The sequence below is a fragment of the Zootoca vivipara genome, chromosome 12, assembly GCF_965207765.1.
Source record: "Zootoca vivipara chromosome 12, rZooViv2.hap1.1, whole genome shotgun sequence".
In the NCBI taxonomy this organism is placed as follows: Eukaryota; Metazoa; Chordata; class Lepidosauria; order Squamata; family Lacertidae; genus Zootoca; species Zootoca vivipara.
Window position 1 is genome coordinate 42,043,399 of NC_142595.1, and position 14,730 is coordinate 42,058,128.

The 14,730-nt window shown below is 42.2% G+C and overlaps 1 protein-coding gene across 1 annotated transcript; it reads left to right on the forward strand.

Moving 5' to 3' along the window:
- The first annotated feature begins 7,814 nt into the window (after nucleotides 1-7,814).
- Nucleotides 7,815-8,714, forward strand: LOC118095617 (vomeronasal type-2 receptor 26-like). Its single transcript, XM_088655091.1, has one exon. The coding sequence runs from the start codon at nucleotides 7,815-7,817 to the stop codon at nucleotides 8,712-8,714; it is 900 nt and encodes a 299-aa protein (XP_088511217.1).
- The last annotated feature ends 6,016 nt before the right edge of the window (nucleotides 8,715-14,730 follow it).

Consider the following 14,730-nt stretch of genomic DNA (forward strand, 5'->3'; position numbering starts at 1 on the left):
GACTTTATCTGAACTAGAGTTTTAGTAACAATGAATTTTTAAAAACCTGTTCTGAGCTGAATGTTCTTAAGGTTTCATTTTCTGATCTTAGGCTAAGGTTTGTTTGTTTGTTTAGAATATCTCTTTATTATTTTAAAATCAATACATTGATAGAACAGAAATACACAGAAAGCAAAATTACAATAATTTACATATAAGCATACGTATATTTAAAGAAACTAATACATAATATCCAAACTGAAATTTGCAAGTTTAACATGATCTATACCATTTATATGGCCGTGTGTTTTGCCTAGTCATTACCTTGTACTGCACAGTTACATCTTTCATATATAATTTCTTTGTATATCCTTGCACGTTTCTATTTACCTCCTTTCAAGGGTCAGTCTAATTCTCCAAGAGATTCCCTTTTATACCATAATTTTCTAGATACTCTTTAAAAATTCTCCATTCCTTATAGGTTGTTTGTTTTGTTTGTCCCCTTATCTTACCTGTTGTCTTTGCGAGTTGCAGGTATTCTACCATAAGGGCTTGCCAACCCGCTGTATTGGGTATTGTTGTATTCTTCCAATTCCTTGCTATTAATATTCTGGCCACCGTTCTTCCATACATGAACAATGTTCTTTTGGTTTTCCCTATTTTGTTTGGCAGTATGCTTAATAAAAATATTTCTGGCCTTTTTTAAATGTACATTAAAATATTTTTTAAAGTTCTTCATATATAGTATTCCAATATAATGTACACAGGTGTCTGTACAATTCCACCACATGTGCCAATAAGATCCAATTTCTCTGTTACACCTCAAGCATATCAGTGTTCTATTTTTATACATTTTAGCTAATATTTCCAGAGTTTGGTGCCATCTGTATGTCATCTTTAGAATATTTTCCCTTAGGTTATAACAGGCCATAAATTTTATGTCTACCCACCATAATTTTTCCCATTGCGCCATGTAAATATTATAACCCAGGTCCTGTGCCCATCTCACCATTACTGCTTTCACTTGTTCCTCTTTTACCTCCCACTCTAATAAAAGATCATAAAGCCGTAAGACGTGTCTTCCTTTAGTTTTTGTTGTTGTTTAGTCGTTTAGTCGTGTCCGACTCTTCGTGACCCCATGGACCATAGCACGCCAGGCACTCCTGTCTTGCACTGCCTCCCGCAGTTTGGTCAAACTCATGTTCGTAGCTTCAAGAACACTGTCCAACCATCTCATCCTCTGTCGTCCCCTTCTCCTTGTGCCCTCCATCTTTCCCAACATCAGGGTCTTTTCCAGGGAGTCTTCTCTTCTCATGAGGTGGCCAAAGTACTGGAGCCTCAGCTACAGGATCTGTCCTTCCAGTGAGCACTCAGGGCTGATTTCCTTCAGAATGGATAGGTTTGATCTTCTTTCAGTCCATGGGACTCTCAAGAGTCTCCTCCAGCACCATAATTCAAAAGCATCAATTCTTCCTTTAGTACTTTGTATTAATTCCTTTTCGAATTTGGACGTTTCTTTTGCAAGGCCTGGTTTTTTTTTATCGGTAATTAATCTTTGATGGGTTTGAAAATATTGCAGCCAGTCTGTCATGTACCCTTTAATTTCTTCATATTTTTTCAATTTAATTCATTCTGATGTTCTTCTCTTACCGGTAGTAGTTGGTATGTGGCCCACTCCCCTTTCTTTTCCTGACTGCTATTGCCTCTGCAGGGGAGGTCCACAGGGGGATTTTAGATTCCCAAATTCCTTTATATTTTAACCAAATTTTATATAATGATTTCCTTATTAGGTGATTAAAAAAACCTGTGGACCTTTACCTTCTCATATATTAAATAGGTATGCCACCCATACCGATTGTCGTATCCCTCCAGGTCTAGCACGTCGGTGTCCCTTAATGTTATCCAATCTTTTAACCAAACTAAACCTGCTGCTGTATGATATAACTCTAGATCGGGGAGCGCAAAGCCTCCTCTCTCTTTTTTGTCTATTAACAGTTGGTGTTTTGTCCTTGGTCTTTTTCCGTTCCATATAAATTTCGCCATGTTTTTTTCCACTCCTGGAAACATTTAGTCCCCCCCCCCCCCAATATCGGTATAGTTTGGAATAAAAAAGTCATTTTGGGGAGTATGTTCATCTTAACCACTGAGATTCTACCCCATAGAGAGAGGTGTAGCTTATTCCAGGTTTCCATATTTTGCTTAACGTCTTTCCATGCTTTGACATAATCGTCTTCATATAAATTAATACTCTCTGCTGATATCCAGATCCCTAGATATTTTATCTTGTTCTTAATCTCTAAACCCGTCAGCAGGTTGAGTTCCTTTTTCTCTTCTGTGTTTAAGTTTTTTGTTAATAACTTAGTTTTTTGCTAGTTTAGACCTGCCACGTTCCCATATTTGTTGATTATTTCTAACATCACAGGCATGCTCCCTTTTGGGTCTTGAGTTGTTATTATTAAGTCGTCGGCAAATGTCCTAACTTTGTAAGATTTTTTTTCCAATTACAATTTCTTTTATTTTATCTTCATTTCTGAGATTTTGCAATAAAATTTCCAAAACTAATATAAATAACCAAGGTGACAAGGGGCAACCTTGTGTTGTCCCTTTTGTGATTGGAAAACTTTCTGTCAAATTACCATGTATGCTGGCCATATATCGCTTCTATAGCTTTCCCCTTTCTTCCTCTTATTCCCATTACTTCAATTTGTTTTTTCATAAACTGCCAGGAGACGTTATCGAATGCCTTTTCTGCATCTAGCAGTAAAAGTGCTGCTTTTTTATTGGTCTTAAATTCTAAATGTTATTTTGAATTCCTCTCTTTCTTTTTTGGCCTTTTCCCATTCTTTTTTATAATCCTTTATTTCTTTAGAATATTTTTTTTTGCTGTATCTTCCAAGTGATGTGACTTATTTTTAGATTCTTGTACTATTTTTGTCAATTCTTTATTTTTCTCAGAGAGGTCAGTTACTTGTAATGTCAACTCTGTAATTGAGTTTGTATTGTCTTCGACTCTTTCATTCATCTTATCTAGGAAATAGCTGTTGGCGTTTCTACTGAAACAGTTTGCAACTCTCATTCTAGGGTGATGCCTAAGCTTTACCAGCACATCGTGGCCTTGGCATTTGCAGTCAAGGAGATCAACGAAGACCCTCACATCTTACCCAATATCACCTTGGGCTTTCATTTATATGACAGCTATTCCTATGCAAGGAGCACATATCTTGCCACACTGCTACTTTTATCAATGGTGGAGAAATTTGTTCCCAACTATATATGTGATGTTGAAAGTTATCTGGCTGGGGTCATTGGGGGACTGGATTCTGAAATCTCCTTTTATGTGGCTACTGTTTTGGATATCTATAAGATTCCACAGGTAGGACACCTATGTATTATACCCATATTAGTTTGCATAGAGGAAGAGGCAGGATCCTCAGCATCAGTTCAGGGTGAAGATGAAATTGGAAGGAGAACCACGGCAACCACCTTTAGAGCCTTAGAAAACAAAGGTGGTACATAATGATAATATAAACAAACAAACCTGATTAAGGGGAAAGGGTGCAATACCAGAGGCAAAAAAAAAATGTCCCTCCCCCCTGTCTTACACACACATCTAGACCACTGATATCCCAAAGGCCACTGATGGAAGAGTGGGCTTCTACCTCACCAGCTGTTTTTAGTTATGTAGAAATTTCTGCTCAGTGAGGAGGGTATCCGAATTGAGTTGCTGGGGAAAATGGGAAATTGCTTTAGATTCTGACATAGCCAGATAATGTCTAGGTGATGTGCTGTTTGGGGCATGGTACATATGTCCCCCGATTCAGCTTTATCCATTGTACAAGACCCTGCCAAATTTTGCAATGACATAAAAAAATAATTTGTTTGTTTTTTAACAACAACAACAACACTTTATTATTTATACCCCGCCAATCTGGCTGGGTTTTCCCCAGCCACTCTGGGTGCCTTCCAATAAAATATTAAAATACAATAGTCCATCAGACATTAAAAGATTCCCTACCCTGTTTCCCGTATTTTAAGACGTAGTCATAAAATAAGCCATAGCAGGAGTTTTAAACATTCAAGACATATAAGCCATACCCCGAAAATAAGATAAAGTGATAGGCGTAGCAGCAATGCCAGCTGCGGCAGGAGGAGGAGGAGGAGGAGGAAAAAATAAGACATCCCCTGAAAATAAGCCATAGTGTGTGTTTTTTTAGGAAAAACATGGGTAAACAGTAAAATAGACGCAATGACAATGCTCTGCTCTAGTCATCAAAGTGTTCACAAAATTTATAAATAAATAAAACAGACACAGTGTCCCTCTCCAGTCATCAAATCAAAGGTCTAAAAACCACAAATGGGAGATGATCCCAGTTTTCAGCCCAACCGCATGTTTGTCTTTTGTATATCTGAGAGAGAGGTGCACAAACCCCAAAACATTGTCAAAGGACATATTTGACTAATTAGGGTTCACCTATAATGATTATGAATACTTTGAAAGAGCTCTATTTCTTCTCTTCTCTTCCTCCATTCTCACTTTAGCTCATTTATGGCTCTGCTCCAGTGATGAATGATAAAAGCCCTGGGCTTCCCTTCTACCAGATGGCAGCCCCAGAAGCCCTTCAGTATGAGGGAATTCTCTCTTTGCTTCTACATTTCAGGTGGACATGGATTGGAGTCGTTGCAACAGACAATGATAATGGAGAAAGATTTGTGCAAACTATTTCCCCAATGTTTACAAAAAGTGGTGTCTGCTTTGCATTCATAGAAAGATTCCCCAATTTCAGTTTTATATCTGAAATGTATGGCTTGTTAGAACAGGCGTCCAATATACAAGATAAAATTGTTAGCAGCAAAGCTAATGTAGTGGTGACCTCTGGAGAGTCTTATTCCATGGCAAATTTTAGATGGCTTCCATTCCTAACAAAACATGATGACATGACCAAAAATGTAAAAAGTAAAGTATGGATAATAACAGCCCAGATTGAGTTTGCATCATTTTTCTTTCAAAGGAACTGGGATTCAGGAATATTCAATGGTGCTATAGCCTTTGAAATTCACTTCAGAAACCCACCAGGATTTCATCAGTATGTTGTGCACAGAAACCCTTCCACCACAAAAGGGGATGGTTTTATCAGGCATTTCTGGAAACATGCCTTTGAATGTGTATTCTCATATATCACTTCAGACAAGATGGAGTGGAATATTTGAAAGGAAAAGAGAAGTTGGAGAGCCTTCCTGGATCACTTTTTGAACTGAGCATGACAGGCCACAGTTACAGCGTCCACAGTGCTGTGTATGCCATGGCCCATGCTTTGCATGCCATGTCCACATCCAGACTCAGACACAGAGGGATGGTGTACGGAGGGAGAGGGAAGAATCCGAATCCACAGGTTTGGCAGGTAAAGGTTGCACATCCCCAACAGAGCTCTCATGCTTCCTCTGTGGCCAACATCCGGGGAGGGGAGTGCATGACATCACAGTTGAGCTATCTCCCCCCCCCCCCCCGAACATCTTACCTTCATGAAAGGGATGCACTAGGGTGAAGATGCTTTATTCTGGGTAGTTGAGGAGGTAAATAAATAAACATGTCACTGGAGCACTGATTTGGTGTCACCCTAGATGATTCCCCACATATTGTGCTGCTTGCAGATCTGGACTACGTAAAGGTAGTATACCCCCAGAGGAAAGGGAAATGATGGTTGTGTCCTATTTTGAGTGGATATTGCCCTGTATTTGAGGAGAAAGCATTTGCAGGAGTGAATCTTTGCAGCCCAATGAGATGCCACTGCATGTACAGATAGAAAGCAGTGGTCATGGTCAATAGAGAGGTTCAGCATTCTCTCTAAGGCCATATCCACCAAATCCTTCCTCAGAGCAGGTGGCTGCACAACATGGAGTCTCATGGAGAGGGAGAAAGGAAAAGATGGAAAGGGAAGTGTGGTGAAGAAGGCCTATAAGAAAAACTAAGAGAGGGGCATGTTTGTGAAAGAGAAAGGGTTGGCTTTCTCCATGCTTGGACCTGACTCCACTCACAGTTGCCTAAATCTCCACCCATTTGCTGCATTCTATGCACCCAGGACAAAAGGTTGCTCAGCCTGCATTAAACTGTAGCCTTTTCTAAACACCTGTCTTTTCTGTTTTCAATCTAGCTCCATCACTTTCTGAGAAGTATCTCATTTAACAATACTGCAGGAGATGTGATCTTCATCAACCAGAATGGAGAGGCAGCATCAAGCTTGGATATTGTCAATTGGATCATATTCACAAACCAAAGTTTGCACAGAGTGAGAGTTGGGAGGATAGATCCACAAGCTCCTCCAGACCAAAAATTAACCCTTGATGAAGATGCCATAACATGGCACGGTTGGTTTAACCAGGTAGGGCCACATTGTTATCTAATTCAGAAGAGATTCAATATAGCTTAAGCAATAATTATCCACCTGCCTGTCTAATCACTGTCTTTTGAACTGCAAGTTACTGATTTGTGGATGGCCAAAGCAGGATCACCAATTTGAATTAAATATTGAGGGGGGCTGGCAGGTAAGCCCCACCACTGCTTCTATGTACCTTATTCCTCTAGCTTGTCCGCTCCTTCTATCTTCTCTATGTGCCCCATGTGGGATCCAGAAACATTCTGGAGAAAAGTAAGGATGCCACCGGATGCCACTTTCCAGTCACTTCAGCAGCATCTTCAGTTTAAATGCAAAATTCATTACATTAACAAAAATCATTGAAAATGGTAGTGCCTGCACATCCTAGAACAATAGAGGAGATATCACATCATGTCACACATTACTACTACTAAAAGGAAACGTAGCAATTGCTCTTGGTAGAGGCATTCCGTATCAGTTTAGAAACATAGAGAAGAGCCTAAGAGCCCGAAACATTCTCAACTCATTATTCTCTCGCTGATTCTTCTGCTCTTTCATTTATGGAATAGACTCAGCCTTTTTCTGTCTGTACTGAGAGATGTCTTCCAGGATCAAGCAAGAAAGTGAAGGAGGGACAGCCACCTTGCTGCTACGATTGCATTCCATGTGCAGAGGGGAAGATTGCAAACCAGGATGGTAAGGAACAGGATTCGATTAAATGGATCCATTTGATTGAAAGGTGTAAGACTGGCTGAGGTTAAGTTTCAAAAGTAGACATAAGCTATTGTGTGTGTGTGTCCTTGCCTCTTGGTAGTCATTGTCCTTCAGATATTGGTGGTAGTAGTAGTATTAACAATATTTTTTATTCAGTCTATTTGACTGGGTTGCCACAACCATGCTGGGCAGCTTCCAACAAATTAAACTATCAACCACAGTCAAACTTCAAACATTAAAGGCTTCGCTATATAGAGCTGTCTTCAGGTGTCTTCTAAAAGTCAGGTTGTCGTTTTTATCCTTGACATCCGATGGGGGTAACCTCACTTCTCGCAGTGGGAGAACTGACAAAAGGCCCCGAGAGCTTGATCTCAGAGTACAGGCTGAACAATGGAGGCACACAGGGTCAATAGTTAGTGAGATAGTTGGAATATGTGAATCAAATGATAAGAACAATGCATTGACAATAGCCAGGTGGTAAGTGGTTCAAATAATATTCAGAGGAGCCCTTGTTACTAATTCTGACTTACACAAGCTGCACTCAAGCTAGTGTGATGATATATTCAAATATTACGAGGAAGAATGGCCCTGGCTGTGTCACTTATAGAACCACATCGCTCTCAACGACATGAGAGAGTACTGGACATACATTTTATTTGAGCTGAGCTCTTTTCCTCTGAGACAGAAAATAAACCTTTCAGCAAGCTGGCATGAAAGGAGCTAAGGGCCATATCCTTATTTTTTCCAGATATGAATGACTGTTATAAATGCCCAGACAAAGAATATCCAAGCAAGAACCGGAATGTATGTCTACCCAAGGATATCAGCTTCTTGTCTTATGCAGAACCTTTGGGCATCACTTTAGTCTGTTTCTCTCTTTCCCTTTTCTTGATCACAGCTCTGATACTAGGTATATTTATGAAGCACCACGACACACCCATTGTCATTGCAAACAACCGAAACCTGACGTACGCTCTCCTCATCTCTCTCCTGCTCTGCTTCCTTTGTGCATTGCTCTTCATTGGGCGACCAGAGAAGGTGACCTGCCTCCTTCGACAAACAGCTTTTGGTATCATCTTCTCAACTGCTGTTTCTTGTGTCCTGGCAAAAACTTTAACTGTGGTTTTGGCCTTCATGGCTACAAAACCAGAATCCAGGATGAGGAAATGGGTGGGGAAAGGACTAGGTCACTCCATTCTCCTTTCCTGCTCCATAGTTCAAGCAGGGATATGTGCTGTGTGGCTGGCAACCTCTCCCCCATACCCAGATGTGGACATGCACGCTGTGATGGAAGAAATTATACTAGAATGTAATGAGGGGTCTGTGACCATGTTTTACTGTGTCCTCATCTACATGAGCTTCCTGGCAACTGTAAGTTTTGCTGTGGCTTTCCTCGCCAGGAAGCTGCCAGACAGTTTCAACAAAGCCAAGTTCATCACTTTCAGCATGTTGGTCTTCTGCAGTGTTTGGCTGTCCTTTATTCCTTCCTACCTGAGCACCAAGGGAAAATATATGGTAGCTGTGGAGATCTTCTCCATCTTAGCCTCTGGTGGTGGGTTGCTGGGCTGCATATTTTCCCCCAAGTGTTACATAATCATTCTGAGGCCTGAGCTGAACAATAGGGAACAGCTAATAAGGAAGAAAAAATAAAGAAATAAGAAACCTGTCCTTTGCTGTATTTTTGGTTTTTCTCTGTGTGTGCAGTGGAATATTTGGAAATACATTTTTAGTAGCTTCCCCCCCCCCAAAAAAAAAAGAAGAAGAAACAAAAAGACAAAAAAAAGGAAAAAATAACTGTAACAACGATATTTCTCATTACTTAACATTGTAGACTTCCTCTATTCCCCCCTCACTGGGTCTATTTTTAATCTATCCTCGGCAATTTTCATATTATATCTTAAGCATTTTCTAGCACTTATACATTTTCATCTTCCTCTATTTCATAAACAATTTCCTCTTCATTATCCCTCAAATATTCCAAACCTATAATCATCAATTATTCTTAACCTATAATCATCAAATATTCATATCCTTTAATTAATTTCTCAATATCTGTCTTCAATCCACCCCTTAGCCTAAAACTAATTCCCAAAAATGTCCATAATTTTAAACATTACTTCTATTTGAATAGCATTTAAACACTTACATCTTATTCTGCCCAATCTTTGGAAATTAAAAGCTTCCTATCGTTCTTTCCAGCTTTGGGCAAGATAACTGTGTCTCAGTTCACTCAATGGGGGAGATCAACCTCCATTTTTAAAATCTCCTCCTGTGGCCAATTTCTTCAAATTAATGGTTTAAAAATCCCTTTTCTTTTGCTCATGGTGTCCAATGTATTCAATTATTTTTAAATTAGAAGAATCCACCACTCAACAGGCTGTCGGCTCAGAGCTTCACGCTGCGAAGGTAGCGAATCTACTCACAGACACCCACGTCTCAACTTCACTCGCTCTCGGGGCTCTTAATAGAGCTTAGCGGGGAGCGGAGGATACATTTCTGGGTGCAGCTGAGTCCCCATGACCCCAGAAAGCTCAATCTAGGCTTCTTCTGGGGGTCCGTGGCATTCTCACGGCTCCCCCCCCCTTCACAGTGCGAGGAACCTTGGAGCTCGAGGTTTCCTCGCCGCTCAGTGATGGCGGTAGACCAGAAGTCCTTCAGTTGCTGTCTTATATAAATCTTTCTACACTCCAAATTTCTATAATTGAAAATTCATTTGTAAAATGGACTTATTTCATTTGAAGAAAACAAGCATACCTCTACACACACATTATTTTTTTGTAGCATGTGTTGATGAGAAGACTCAACAATTCTTGTCAAAATATGCAAATCTGTATCTGGCCTTAATTCTCAATGATAAAAATCTTTCTTACAACTTTCAGCATAATGGGTTCTGTGAAACTGTAGGATTAAATAACTTCATCTATTGCAGCCCAAGGGATATTTCTTGTTTGTTGTTCTGTACTGCTAACAGATTTCACCATCAACCCTATCCATACTCAAGATCAGGCATCCCCAAACTGCGGCCCTCCAGATGTTTTGGCCTACAACTCCCATGAGCCCTACCTAAGAGGACCAGTGGTCAGGGATGATGGGAATTGTAGTCCAAAACATCTGGAGGGCTGAAGTTTGGGGATGCCTGCTCAAGATCATAGAAATGTAAGATGATCCTCTTGAAACAGGCCAATGGCCTGATTTGGTGATTCAATTCCTTCACTCCTCTTTCAGAGGGAATCAGTTTGGTCCTGATTTCATTCAGAACCCTGAATCCAAATTGAGATTTAGAAATTGAATCTTCAGGAATTCCTTTGACATGAATTGAGAAACCAAAGTGGCATAACATTTTCTTTCTTCACATAGGTTCCTGGAATTGGAACTTGAAGACATGGTGACCCCTCTATAGACTAATAACACCACCAAATTGCAGAAACAACTGTTTATGTCTGTGTGTTTGCTCACCAAATTATTCCATTTATTAAAAATCATAAGAAGGTGGGTTGGCATGTGATCAGCCTGAGCAGGAGCAGGAGACGTTGAAAGTGGGCCCAGCAATCTCCTTAGTAATGCTGGGCTTCTAAGTGAGAAACGTGGCTGATTAAACATGTTTGCGTGTCTCCACTTTTCACTGAAACTGCTGGACCGGTTGTGTTAAAATTTTGACACAACGTCACATGCAAATATGCGAGGACGCTAAGGCAGTTTGTGTAGACAGATTTCACACCTGAGACAGGTAAAAAGATGATTTTAGGTGATTTTAGATAAAAAACACAGCACCCTCCAGAGGATGTCAAAGGAACTGAAGAAATTTCCTTTGGTATAGCGCCATCTGTTGGATGTCAACACGGCCTCAGCTGCTGCCATTGCCTGCAGACTATCATTGACATCACAGAAGACCACAGCAACCAACTGAATATGGGCCTTTAACAGAAATCAACAGCAATGCCCAGCATTGGCCAGCTGGGAGAACCAGCTAGGCCGGAGGGGCTTGCGAGGGGTGTTAGGAGATTCATTCCCCATCTGCAGTCATAGGTTTATTGTATATCATATGACTGTATGTGTTTTCATTCCACAGAGTGGAAGTGACGTAGACAGGATGTTTGTCTTAAGTGTTCCTGAAGTGGAACTATTGTTCTTCGTTCATTCTCTTTACTGCCTGTGATGCTAGAGAAAGTGAGCCATAACGAAGAGCTCCAAGTCTGTTTATATGTAAATAATCTAGCTTAGCCAGAATGCTGTGCTGCTGAGTCTGTCACGCAACTGCACAAACCTCTGTGTATTCCTAAAGTGTGCTGGTGCTTCACATCACCAGTCACTGTGATGTTCGGGCTGAATAATACTCAAGAAGCTCCCGAATGATCTCCCAGGAGAGAGGGAAAATGCCAGTTGGGTATGTGTCTCTGCCATGGCCTTACTCTCAAGTAGGGACCTTCCTGGCCATGCTGACAAGGGGGAGTGATAGAGGGGTGCCGTCACATGGAAGGAAGATGACGTCACACAATGTGGGGAACAGAGAGAGGGGTGTCGTGCTGTCATGCAACTGGGGTGAGGAATGGAGGCACTGACTGGAGGAGGGCCCTGCCTTTAGGGAGGATGAACGTGTCAGGATGGGGTGCGTGGATTTCACAGAACATGCTTGGGTGGGGGAGTCAGGGTTGGGATGGGGCGGAATTTTACACAACACACGTATTGGGGGGAACTCTGAAGGTTAGGGGACTATGAAGGTCCTTTTAACAGACTGAGCCACAACAACACATGGCCGGGCCAGCTAGTTCTATATAAAGCAGCTTCCTATCTTCCTAAAAATAATAGCCTAGTGTTTAAATCCAGGATAGGGAACTTTTGATCATTTAGATAATTGTTGGGGGTGGGGGCGGGTTAGGGGGTGTACAAAAGTTTGGGCAGAAGGGTAGCATATGTTAGTTAAGTTGATGAAATGGGGAGGGGGTTCAGAGCATCTGATTAACATAGAGCAGGACAGCCAACTTAAATAAAATATTGTGGGTGCCCAGGTAAGCCCCGCCCTGCATAATTGATCACATGATGCAGTGCTCACAAACCATTTGAATGGCAATTTCCATCAATTTTGTGGGAAAATGGCCCCCTCAAATATTGGCTTCTATGACACTGAGCAAAAAGGACTGGTGGTCTCATTCAATGAAAGGGAGGTAGGTTTGTGTGTGTGTGTGTGTGTGTGTGTGTGTGTGTGTAGGACAGGGAACAAGACTTTCAGATATTTTGTCTGCTCCCATCAACCCAAGCAGAATGGTCAGTGGCAAAAGGTAAAAAAATAATAATTTGGAGTCCAATAACAAATGAAAGGCCACCGATTCCCCATCTCCACTGCAAAAATTAGTGAGCTAGTTGGAGCAATGGCTTGGCTTGGCTCTGTATAAGTCACCTTCAGATGTACCTATGAGCAATGTATGATACACTTGGACTGGAGTCTCAGGACCCAGTCAAGAATAATGGCAGAAAATAAAAACAATTAAAAAACAATTCATAATAATAATAATAATAATAATGGCAGAGAACACAAAGATGCACTTTTTGCTGATTTCACCAAAGACTGTGATGGAAGCATCTCATTACTGTCTCCTTTCTCCCTCTCCAATATAAACAGTGATATGCAAAAAAGGAATGTTGGTTGCAGACCAGACAATGGTGACTGAGTTTGTCTTGCTTGGCCTTTCTGAAACCTGGGTAATCCAACTCTTCTTCTTTGTCTTCTTCCTCCTCCTCTACATTGCTACTGTCTTCAGCAACACTCTCATTTTCTCAGCCATTTCCAGGGATCAATGTCTTTCGGATTCACCCATGTTCTTTCTGCTGGGTCACTTGGCTTTACTGGAACTCTGCCTATCCTCCTTTGCCATACCAAGATCTCTCTTGGATTTCCTTGCCCAACATCAGATCATCTGCTTCCAGACCAGCATGGCACAAATCTTCTTTCTCCGTGTGTTTTTCTCACTAGTGTGTTTTTCTCACTAGTGTCTTTTATTGGCCTGCTGATCGCCTATGGATTCATTCTATGCTTTGAAGAACAAGGAGATAAGGGCTGCCATTACAAGCCTTTCAGCAAGGCTTTCTGGGCAGGTTTCTACTCAGGGACGTCCCCACCATTAGAAAGCATGAGGCGGCCACATCCAGCAGCTGATTTTGGCTGTCACAGAGCAATAGCAAATGGTCAGTTATTTAATTTGCTGTTCCGATGCACTTATCAGGTCCTCCCTAACAAGAGGGCACGTGTTGCGGTGCAACCTGGCAACCAGACCCTGTGTTGTGGGTGGGAACGTTTAGATGCCCACCCTATTGGAGGTCCCTTGATCCTGGGTGCAATCTGACCAGTGGGATGCCAGCTAAACCGGTCGAGTGACCTCTATTTAAGCCTATGCCCATGTCCCTGAGCTTCCCCTTTTGGGTTCTCTGCATCGGAACACCTGCCCACCTCTCCCTATATTTAGGGCTTACGCTTGACCTTGCTATGCTGTCGTGTGTCATCTGTTGTTGGGACAGGGGCATGGCAGGAATTTCCCCCACTTGGCTGATTGGCTGTTGCCATTTGGGTTTCGCCTGCCGCGTAGCAAATCATCACAACTTGTAAGGTTGCAGATCGGCTCTGGTTCAGGTGATAGGGGTGGCAGAACGGTCTCACCATCCCTATGCATTGGGTATTCCATGGACTCATTGGTTGGTCAACCTTGTGAGGGGTTGTGCCTTGAACCTGAGTCCAGGGGACATCTGTGTGGAGGACTAGCAGGGCTCCTGCTTTCCACTGTCCCAGGTGTTCACCCGAGGCTGACATATGGTTGGTGCCCAGGGTCAGCGCTTCCTGCAAGGGTGCAGGGAGCTAGTCGAACCAGAGCCTATGCAACCACTCACTTGATTGTCTATATATATATATATATATGTTCCCACTGCATGCGCGGCTGTAACACCCTTCGTCTGTAACCGCTGAACCGAATTGCATCAAATTAGGACAAAGCGTACCTTGCCCACCAGGGAGGGATCTGGCATAAAAATATTTCCAAAAACACACACCTTTCATACCTAAAATAATGATTAAACACAAAAAGTGGCGCCCAAATTACACATCACCAGCAGAAGCTCTGAAGACTCCAGCAGCATCCAAAAGAAAGGCAGATTGTGCGCTGTCACCAGCAAAAGCTTTGAAGGGTGACGCCAAACAATGACGTCATCAACCGAGCAACTGAAACCACCAAGGCGGCCATTACCAGACAACCCACAGAGTCAGCCTGGGCCAAGGAATGGAGATACAGGGTGGAGGCCTCGGCTCACATTTAAATACTAGCCCAAGCCAAGGTCAACAAACTAGGCCTCGCCTCTACTTTAAAGCCTACAGACTAGGCCTCAGCTCTACTTTACAGCCTACAGACTAGGCCTCGTCTCCACTTTACAGACTAGGCCTCAGCTCTACAGCCTACAAACTAGGCCTCTACTCTACTTTAAATACTATCCCGAGTGGAGCCCTGGGTGGGGGGTGGGGGTGGGAAAGGCCCGAATAGGTCATGGGTTGACGTAGGGTGGGGGGAGCCACAGGGTGGGGGGAGGGGGACGGGATACCTCATGGGTTGCTACAGCATGGGAGTAATCACAGGGATGAGACACAACAATGGGGGGGGAGGGGAGGAAAAAAGCACATAGTCCAGGG